A 10,595-nucleotide genomic window follows, 5' to 3' on the forward strand; every position below is an offset into this window, starting at 1 on the left:
TAGAAACATGACTGTAGTGTAACCTGTACTGTAAGTAAACACATGACTGTCGTGTTAACCTGTACTGTAGAAACCATGACTGTAGTGTTAACCTGTACTGTAGACGATAACATGTACTGTAGTGTTGTAACCTGTACTGTAGAACATGACTGTAGTGTTACCTGTACTGTAGAAACATGACTGTAGTGTTAACCTGTACTGTAGAAACATGACTGTAGTGTTAACCTGTTATGTAGAAAACATCTGTAACGTGTAGAATGACTTAACCTGTACTGTAGAAACATGACTGTAGTGTTAACGCTGTACTGGTGCAGAACATGCTTGTAGTGTTAACTTAACCTGTACTGTAGAAACATGACTGTAGTGTTAACCAGTACTGTAGAAACATGACTGTAGTGTTAACCTGTACTGTAGAAACATGACTGTAGTTTTAACCTGTACCTGTTGTTGACACAGGTGTGATGGGAAGAGCCAGTGTGACGTCCCAGTGTTCAACTCTCTGTATGGAGATCCCTGTGTAGGAACCTACAAGTACCTGGATGTGGCTTACACCTGTGGCTAAATGTGAGGCACGCACGCATACGGTAATGCACGCGCACACACACACACACACACACACACACACACACACACACAACTGGGAAGTAGAACACTGGGGCTGACCGTTTTTGTCTTGCAGGAGATCTTCTCCGAGGAACAAAGACCAGAGAGACTTCTTGGATATCTCCTCTTCATTGGGTGGATTTGTCTTTCTTTCCTGTCTTCTCTCCTCTGAAGTCTCAATTGAGTGTAAAATCTATGTAAATTGCATATTTCCATGTCAAGTTCAAAATGTGTAAATCCCATTGATTGTGTATTTCGTCAGGCATAATTTGTGTGTAGTAAAAACATAATGAGGCCCCTCTTGTGCTGCAGCAAGGCACGGTCAGGAGGAAGCATGGAGAAATAAAACATTAACCCCAAAAATAAACTATTCTTCAAATAACACTGTGACATAATACTTTGTGCATTTTGTTTACTAAAGTATTTCTTCAAAACAATGTTGATTTTCTGAACTGTGGTGGTTGGTCTGATTTGAACTAAGAACTGTGGTGGTTGGTCTGAATTGAACTAAGAACTGTGGTGGTTGGTCTGAATTGAACTAAGAACTGTGGTGGTTGGTCTGATTTGAACTAAGAACTGTGGTGGTTGGTCTAATTTGAACTAAGAACTGTGGTGGTTGGTCTGATTTAACTAAGAACTGTGGTGGTTGGTCTGAATTAAACTAAGCAGCATAAAGACAGGACTTGGTGTCTTTTGTTCAATATGATGAAACATGTCCTTACACACTAAATACTTTATTTGAATCCACAAATGATATTACACCAAGAAGGATTAAAACATTTGAAGGTCTTTGATACATCGTTTATGTTTGGGTCAAACAAAACACGAGTACCAGTCTTCATATTTTCGAGCATGCTGGTGGCTGCATCATGTTGTGGGTATGCTTGTTATTGGCAATAGGATAAAAATAAAATGGAATAGAGCTAAGCACAGGCAAAATCCTAGAGGAAAACCTGGTTTAGTCTGCTTCCAACAGACACTGGGAGACAAATTCTCCTTTCAGCAGGACAATAACCTAAAACACAAGGCCAAATATACACTGGAGTTACTTAGTTTAGGCTTAAATCGACTTGAAAATCTAAGGCAATACTTAAATGGCTGTCTAGTAATGGTCAACAACCAACTTGACAGAGCTTGAAGCATTTTTTTAATAATGTGCAATTTTTCTACAGTCCAGGTATGCAAAGCTGTTAGACCCAGAAAGGTTCACAGCTGTAATCACTGACAAAGGTGATTCTAACATGTATTGACTCAGGGGTTTGAATACTTATCTAAATGAGATATTTCTATATTTCATTTTCAATACATTTGCAAAAAATGTATTAAATGTGTAGATGGGTGAGATTTATTTCGTCATCCATTTTGAATTCAGGCTCTAACACAAAGTGGAGTAAGTCAAGGTGTATGAATGCTTTCTGAAGGCACTCTACACACAGACCTGAGTTATTGTAGCATCTGTCACTACCTCACTGTTCAACCCAGCAGCATGAACAGAAGAGAAAGAAAATGTTCAACTCTTTCCCGTTAAGAATTTACCGGGACCTGGCGTCCGAAGAAGATGGTAGTCTACACATACACGTGGACGCAGGACTTCAAGGGCAAAGGTGCAGTTGCAAAAGCAGTGGGGTGCTCATATTTACAGTAGACAAAAATAAATTATAAACTGGGTGGTTCGAGCCCTGAAAGCTGATTGGCTGACAGCCATGGTATATCAGACCGTATACCATGGGTATGACAAAACATTTATTTTTACTGCTATAATTACGTTGGTAACTAGTTTATAATAGCAATAAGGCACCTCGGGGGTTTGGCACCTCAGCCCTTAGCCGTGGTATATTGGCCATATACTACACCTCCTCAGGCCTTATTGCTCAAATATACAGTACCATTCAGATCAAGTTTGCGGACGACACTACAGTGGTAGGCTTGATTACCAACAATGACGAGACGGCCTACAGGGAGGAGGTGAGGGCCCTCGGAGTGTGGTGTCAGGAAAATAACCTCACACTCAACGTCAACAAAACAAAGGAGATGATTGTGGACTTCAGGAAACAGCAGAGGGAGCATCCCCCTATCCACATCGAAGGGACAGTAGTGGAGAGGGTAGTAAGTTTTAAGTTCCTCGGCGTACACATCACGGACAAACTGAATTCGTCCACCCACACAGACAGCGTTGTGAAGAAGGCGCAGCAGCGCCTCTTCAACCTCAGGAGGCTGAAGAAATTCGGCTTGTCACCAAAAGCACTCACAAACTTCTACAGATGCACAATCGAGAGCATCCTGTCAGGCTGTATCACCGCCTGGTACGGCAACTGCTCCGCCCACAACCGTAAGGCTCTCCAGAGGGTAGTGAGGTCTGCACAACGCATCACTGGTTGGCAAACTACCTGCCCTCCAGGACACCTACACCACCCGATGTCACAGGAAGGCCATGAAGATCATCAAGGACAACAACCACCCGAGCCACTGCCTGTTCACCCCGCTATCATCCAGAAGGCGAGGTCAGTACAGTGCATCAAAGCAGGGACCGAGAGACTGAAAAACAGCTTCTATCTCAAGGCCATCAGACTGTTAAACAGCCACCACTAACATCGAGGCTGCTGCCAACATACTGACTCAACTCCAGTTCACTTTAATAATGGAAATTGATGGAAATTGATCAAAAATGTATCACTAGCCACTTTAAACAATGCCACTTAATATAATGTATATGTATATACTGTACTCTATATCATCTACTGCATCTTGCCATCTTTATGTAATACATGTATCACTAGCCACTTTAAACTATGCACTTTTATGTTTACATACCCTACATTACTCATCTCATATGTATATACTGTACTCGATACCATCTACTGCATCTTGCCTATGCCGTTCTGTACCATCACTCATTCATATATCTTTATGTAAATATTCTTTATCCCTTTACACTTGTGTGTATACGGTAGTAGTTGTGGAATTGTTAGGTTAGATTACTCGTTGGTTATTACTGCATTGTCGGAACTAGAAGCACAAGCATTTCGCTACACTCGCATTAACATCTGCTAACCATGTGTATGTGACAAATAAAATTTGATTTGATATGTCAAAAAGTTCCGTAACAGTCAGTAGAAACATGTCAAATGATGTATTGAATCAATCTTTAGAATGTTTTTAACATAAATCTTCAGTAACGTTCCAACCGAAGAATTACATTGACTTCAGATGTGCGATGGAACAGAGCTCCCTCTCATGTGAACGCGCATGGTCAGAGCATGGTCAGGTCATGATATACCTGACTAATTCCTGTCTCCTTCGGCCCCACTTCACAGTAGAGGCATCAGACAAGGTTCTACAGACTGTCGACATCTAGTGGAAGCCGTAGGAAGCGCAAACTCATCCATATCCCACTGTTTGTTCAATAGGGCCTTGGTTGAAAATCGACCAACCTCAGAATTCCCACTTCCTGTTTGGATTTTTTCTCAGGTTTTTGCCTGCCATATGAGTTCTGTTATACTCACAGACATCATTCAAACAGTTTTAGAAACTTCAGAGTATTTTCTATCCAATACTAATAATAGTATGCTTATATTAGCAAATTGGACTGAGGAGCAGGCAGTTTACTATGGGCACCTTTCATCCAAAATACTCAATACTGCCCCTGCAGCCATAAGAAGTTAATGCCAAAATAACATGCAAAACAGGCAAGCCCCCCCCCCCCAAAAAAAATGTGGGTCTGAGCCCCACCTGCCCTGAATGACGGGTCGTCACTGTTTAATTAACACACGCTTCTTCTGCTCAGCAGATATACACAAAAATAAGACCACTTCTTGTGACTCTCACCGACTCCACACTTTCTTCCAACACGTTCCAGATTTTCCTAGAGACATTGAACGGATTTCCCAAGTAGCATTCATCCAAAACCCTGACGAAGACCAAAAACGAGTCTAGTGGTTTCCTATTTTCCAACATAGCTTTACTTTTCTTGTTTCCCTTTTTCTTCGCCCCTGTAACCCACTCATTCTCACTTTGTGTACTATTAGCTTCACTCGACTCACTAGTAGTGTCAAACAAAACCTCAGTTTCCGCCATCTTCCGTCCGTAATTCTCCCCGTACATTGAACAACAAAAGGTTGCTAACCCTCTTTCAGGATTTGAACCCAGATGGTGGTTAAAAACATTGTGACAAATTAGGTAAATATTACCATACCAATAAAGTTTGATTTACCTATTACGGGCCCAGTGATGTAAGCATGGTGTGTACAATTCGCCGCCCGACAAATTTGGGGCACCCAGCTCAATGCCGGGAGGCGGCCCGGTTCAAAACGAAGGCAATCAACGCTTACCGGGTTCACCCGGGGCGCAGGCCAGGGGCATTAATAGAATTCCCGTCAAGCAAAACATCCCACGGCTGAATGTAATTGGGGACGTCTGCCATAGGATATATAATCATTAATACCTGAGCACGCTCCTTTCAGAGACGCAGGAGAAACAAGCCAGCTCAGGGTGAGATGAGCAAACAATACAAACAACTTGAAATAATCAAAGTGTACACGTGTAATTGGTCCAATAAAGAAACAACAAAGGACATAGTCATAGCGTAAATTATGTTGAAATCTATGGTAACTGGCGATTGTACTATTGAAATGAAAAACCAATATAATGCTTCTTGCGATTCACTCACATATGGTGTAGTCATCTATGTGAATATGGGAAGACCGGCGCATGAAAACTTTGTTAAATTCAGTGCTTAATTGGTAAATCGGTAGGTGCCGGAACAAAAAGTGAGCGCAGGAAGAGGGTGACCTGGGGAACTCCTGAGGTACCGGAACGCATGAGGGAATATCACTTTTATAATAAAGCATTGCATGCATATCAACGCATTGCAGCCTGGTCTCAGACTATACGTAGTAAAAGTAAATCCGGAACACTCAGTTTAGAATGATACAGTATGGTTACTTAAGACAAAAATGTAAGCATGGTGATTGGTCAGGGTGGGTGTAGAAGGCAAATTTCTAGCAACACAAAGGTGACGAGTTTGAAACAACATTAGCACTTTAGCTAATTAGCAACTTTTCAACTACTGGCTACTTTTTAGCTACTTTGTAACTACTTAGCATGTTAGCTAACACATCCCTTAACCCTTTTAGCCAACCCTAAGTATAGAATAATACAAAATGCTATGAGACCAGATTGTGCATGTGTGTAGTGGCATAGAGTAGAACTGCTTATTAAAGAAGTTGTGCGCACACACACGGGGAAAAATGTTTTGTAGCCTAGGGTCTGGGGAAAATGTGGCCTTTTATATAAATACATTTAATGCAATTCTGCATAATTTTACATGACTGACTTTGGCAGAATCTTTAATAGTGCACAAATGATCGCAATGACAGGCTACTTTGACACTGACAACCTGACTCTGCTCATTAAAAACCACCTTGTCTTGAATCCATCAATAGCCTTGACCTAGGTGTGTGGAGACACATGCGAGAGTACTGCGTATCATTCGGCAAGTCAGTGACACTGAATATAGTTACCAGTGTCACTGACTCACCAATGATGTGCAGTACTCTCGCCGGAGATGTCCGAGATGTTCGTGCCAAAAGACCATATCTCTCGTTTCACATTGTAAAACAATATTTGGAAGCTGATCAAATATATTTTGGTAGCCTACAGCAGACCGATGTCTTCTCTTCAGCAGGAGCCATTTGCTTTCCAACCTGTCTTTTCCTGTGATTGTATTTGAAATATTGGGAATGGCCTGTTAGGAAGAATTGCCAAAGAGGCAACTCGAATGAACTTTGATTGATTTTTATAATAATTTTCACATTGGGAAAAAGTGAAGATAAAAATGAAATTCTGGGAGAGGTACTGAATCTGGCCAAAAAGGTTCCCAACGAAAGTCTAAAACAGGAAGGTGCCAGCCGGCTAAAATTAAGCACTGGTTAATTAGATTGTCTCTCGTGGAGCATTAACTAAAATGTTTACTGAAACTGTATTAGTGACATTATCACAGGTAGATCGGCACCTAGAGAAAATAAAACCCGACGATAACTAAAATGGGCTTCATGCTGTGGTGATTGCGTAACGGGAGGACAGCACCATCACACAGTACATGTGGTTTGAGCTGGCGTCAGATTTTAGTTCTGTGTTGCCGAGTTGACTGCAAAACCGCTGTGCTTTGTGTTCCTGGTTGATGCTTTGTAAACAAATATCTATTCTTTGCAAGTATCAATAAATGTTAGTTGTATTTGTCCAGGTGACCATCTGTAACATCTTACCTGTTACTACTACAACTGAACCAGCTACTACCACACCTGTACCCAGCATCATGCGCCTTGTAAGACTGACTGCGTTCACCTGTGAGTATACTGACTGACTTGTAACAAAATACGCATTTGACAGAGTTTAAAATATACATTCCAGTATTTTCCAGAAGCTTCTAAATGTATCAGTTTGTATTGAAAGTAATTGAAGTCCAATATAAACAGTATGACCCAGGTCTAGTATACACCATCCTGTATTGAGGACTAGGTGATGTTCCATGTCTGTACCATACTATATACTGTACAGTATGTATATACTTACTGTATATGCGGTACACTACTCTTCTCCTGTAAAGAATTGCGAAGAGACTGACCAAGGTTAGAAAAGCTGAACTAGCTGTGTGATGTGTTTCAGTGCTGGCTGCAGTTTGCTGTACACTACCAACTGCAGGTACGTTGGTGATTGTGTGTGAGCGCATCATTTTCTAAACTGAAGAAAAATAACCACACAACAATTTCAAAGATTTTACTGAGTTACAGTTCATATATGAAATTACTTAATTAGGCCCTAATCTATGGATTTCACTTGACTGGGCAAGGGCGCAGCCACGGGTGGGCCTGGCTCCCAAGTGGGTGGGCCTAGCACCACCCATTGGGTAGCCAGGCTCAGCCAATTGGAATTTGTTTTTCCCCACAAGGTCTTTATTACAGACAGAAATACTCCTCAGCAAATCAAATGTTATTTGTCACAAGTGCCGAACTTTACAATGGAATGCTTACTTACAAGCCCTTAACCAGCAGTTTTAATAGAAAAAAAAGTTAAAGTAACAAATGATTAAAGAGCAGCAGTAAAATAACAGTAGCAAGGCTATATACAGTGGGTACCAGTTAGTTGTTAATTTAGGTAATATGTACACATAGGTAGAGTTATTAAAGTGACTATGCATAGATAATAACTGTGGTAGTGGTGTAAAGGGGTTCAGCCATTTGATTACATGTTCTGGAGTTGTATGTCTTGGGGGTAGAAGCTGTTTAGAAGCCTCTTGGACCTAGACTTGGCGCTCTGATAGCGCTTGCTGTGCGGTAGCAGAGAGAAGTCTAAGGTGGCTGGAGTCTTTGACAATTTAGGACCTTCCTCTGACACTGCCTGGTATAGAGGTCCTGGATGGCAGGAAGCTTGACCCCAGTGATATACTGGGCCGTACTCACTACCCTCTTTAGTGCCTTGAGATCGAGCAGTTGCCATACCAGGCAGTTATGCAACCCGTCACAGTGCACTCGATGGTGCATGCCAAGTCTTTTCAGTCTGACTGTCTTGGTGTGCTTGGACCATGTTACTTTGTTGGTGATGTGGACGCTAAGGAACTTGAAGTTCTCAACCTGCTCCATTACAGCCCCGTTGATGAGAATGGGGGCGTGCTCGGTCCTCCTTTTCGTGTAGTCCACAATCATCTCCTTTGTCTTGATCATGTTGAGGGAGAGGTTGTTGTCCTTGCACCACACGGTCAGGTCTCTGATCCCCTCCATATAGGCTGTCTCGTCGTTGAACAGGCCTACCACTGTTGACATCGGCAAACTTAATGATGGCGTTGGAGTCGTGCAGGGCCGCGCAGTCGTGTAAACAGGGAGTACAGGAGGGGACTGAGCACGCACCCCTAAAGGGCCCACGTGTTGACGATCAGTGTGGCGGATGTTTTGTAAGCTACCCTTACCACCTGGGTTGGCCTATCAGGAAGAGCAGGATCCAGTTGCAGAGGGAGGTGTTTAGTCCCAGGGTCCTTAGCTTAGTGATGAGCTTTGAGGGCACTCTGGTGTTGAATGCTGAGCTGTAGTCAATGAATAGCATTCTCACATAGGTGTTCCTTTTGTCCAGGTGGGAAAGGGCAGTGTGGAGTGCAATAGAGATTGCATCATCTATGGACCTGTTGGTGCGATATGCTATTTGGAGTGGGTCTTGAGTTTCTGGGATAAGGTGTTGACGTGTGCCATGGCCAGCCTTTCAAAGCACTTCATGGCTACAGATGTGAGTGCTATGGGTCGGTAGTCATTTAGGCAGGTTACCTTAGTGTTCTTGGGCACAGAGACTACGGTGGTCTGCTTGAAACATGTTGGTATTAGACTGACAGAGAGAGGTTGAAAATGTCAGTGAAGACATTTGCCAGTTGGTCAGCGCATGCTCGCAGTACACGTCCTGGTAATCCGTCTGGCCCTGCGGCCTTGTGAATGTTGACCTGTTTAAAGGTCTTACATCGGCTGCGGAGAGCGTGATCACAGTCATCCGGAACAGCTGATGCTATCATGCATGTTTCAGTGTTACTTGACGCGAGCATAGAAGTAATTTAGCTCAACTGGTAGGCTTGTCACTGGTCAGCTCTTGGTTGTGCTTCCCTTTGTAGTCTGTAATAGTTTGCAAGCCCTGCTACAGCTGACGGGCATCGGAGCCGGTGTAGTACGATTTGATCTTAGTTCTGTATTGACGCTTTGCATGTGATGTTTCTTCGGAGGGCAATCTCGCAGGTGAAGAAGCTGGATGTGGTGGTCCTGGATTGGTGGTGTTAAACGTGGTTTGCGTTTGTGAGGCTGGTTGGACAGATTGCCAAATTCTCTAGAACAGCATTGGAGGCTGCTTATGGTAGAGAAATGAACATGAAATTCTGTGGCAACAGCTCTGGTGGACATTCCTGCGATCAGCATGCCAATTGCACGCTCCCTCAACTTGAGACATCTGTGGCATTGTGTTGTGACAAAACTGCACATTTTATTGTTCCCAGTATGTGTACCTGTGTAATGAGCATGCTGTTTAATCAGCTTCTTGATTTGACGCATCTGTCAGGTGGCTGGATTATCTTGGCAAAGAAGAAATGCTTACTAAAAGGGATGTAAACAAATTTGTAAAACATTTAAGAGAAATAAGCAGTTTTGCATATGGAACACGTCTGGGATTTTTTATTTCTGCTCATGAAACATGGGACCAACACTTGTGTGTTTTATTTTTTGTTCAGTGTATATGTGATTGTTTCTCACTCAGCGACTAGAGTGGTCACCTGTGACAATGGAGAAAACGTCCAGTTCCTGATCTGTGGTAAGAACACACACATTCTATCCTGATGGTCTCTCCATAGTGCTGTCTGTTTCTTWACATTGTGTTTCTTGCCCTGCTAGATTCTGGAGTGATCTTCATTGAGAGAGCTCTGTACGGACGGACTGACGGAACCACATGCAGAGAAGGACGACCTGCCACCCCCGCTGACAAACAACACACGTGTTCACAGACAGGCACCCTGGAGGTCCTCTCACCGAGGTACTCAGTCAGTGTTTATTATGTAAAGGACAGGCACCGAGGTCCTCTCACAGAGGTACTCAGTCAGTTTATTTGATAAGACAGCACCCTGGAGGTCCTCTCACAGAGGTCTCAGTCAGTGTTTATTTGATAAAGACAGGCACCCTGGAGTCCTCTCACAGAGGTACTCAGCAGTGTTTATTTGATAAAGACAGGCACCCTGGAGGTCCTCTCACAGAGGTACTCAGTCAGGTTTATTTTGATAGACAGGCACCCTGGAGGTCCTCTCACAGAGGTACTCAGTCAGTGTTTATTTGATAAAGACAGGCACCCTGGAGGTCCTCTCAGAGGTACTCAGCCAGTGTTTATTTGATAAAGACAGGCACCCTGGAGGTCCTCTCAGAGGTACTCAGTCAGTGTTTATTTGATAAAGACAGGCTGGATTCAGGCAGAGGCGCGTTGTT

General features: G+C 43.0%; 1 protein-coding gene and 1 long non-coding RNA gene across 3 annotated transcripts in view; both read left to right on the forward strand.

Moving 5' to 3' along the window:
• Positions 1-391: 391 nt before the first annotated feature.
• LOC112074418 (uncharacterized) lies at positions 392-987 on the forward strand. Its single transcript, XR_002894736.2, has 2 exons — positions 392-584; positions 680-987. It is a non-coding gene; the product is annotated as an uncharacterized lncRNA (long non-coding RNA).
• A 3,986-nt stretch (positions 988-4,973) lies between these two features.
• Positions 4,974-10,595, forward strand: part of LOC112074417 (L-rhamnose-binding lectin CSL2-like) — a 34,693-nt gene continuing 29,071 nt past the window's right edge. Inside the window, exons 1-5 of one of the 2 annotated variants that reach the window (XM_070440521.1) lie at positions 4,974-5,091; positions 6,845-6,947; positions 7,267-7,302; positions 9,880-9,933; positions 10,014-10,152. In XM_070440521.1, coding sequence (XP_070296622.1) covers positions 6,917-6,947; positions 7,267-7,302; positions 9,880-9,933; positions 10,014-10,152 — 260 coding nt within the window. In that variant the 5' untranslated portion in view covers positions 4,974-5,091; positions 6,845-6,916. The remainder of the gene's footprint in view (positions 5,092-6,844; positions 6,948-7,266; positions 7,303-9,879; positions 9,934-10,013; positions 10,153-10,595) is intronic. The other variant, XM_070440520.1, reaches the window with a different exon arrangement.

The sequence above is a fragment of the Salvelinus sp. IW2-2015 genome, unplaced genomic scaffold (assembly GCF_002910315.2).
Source record: "Salvelinus sp. IW2-2015 unplaced genomic scaffold, ASM291031v2 Un_scaffold2625, whole genome shotgun sequence".
Classification (NCBI taxonomy): Eukaryota; Metazoa; Chordata; class Actinopteri; order Salmoniformes; family Salmonidae; genus Salvelinus; species Salvelinus sp. IW2-2015.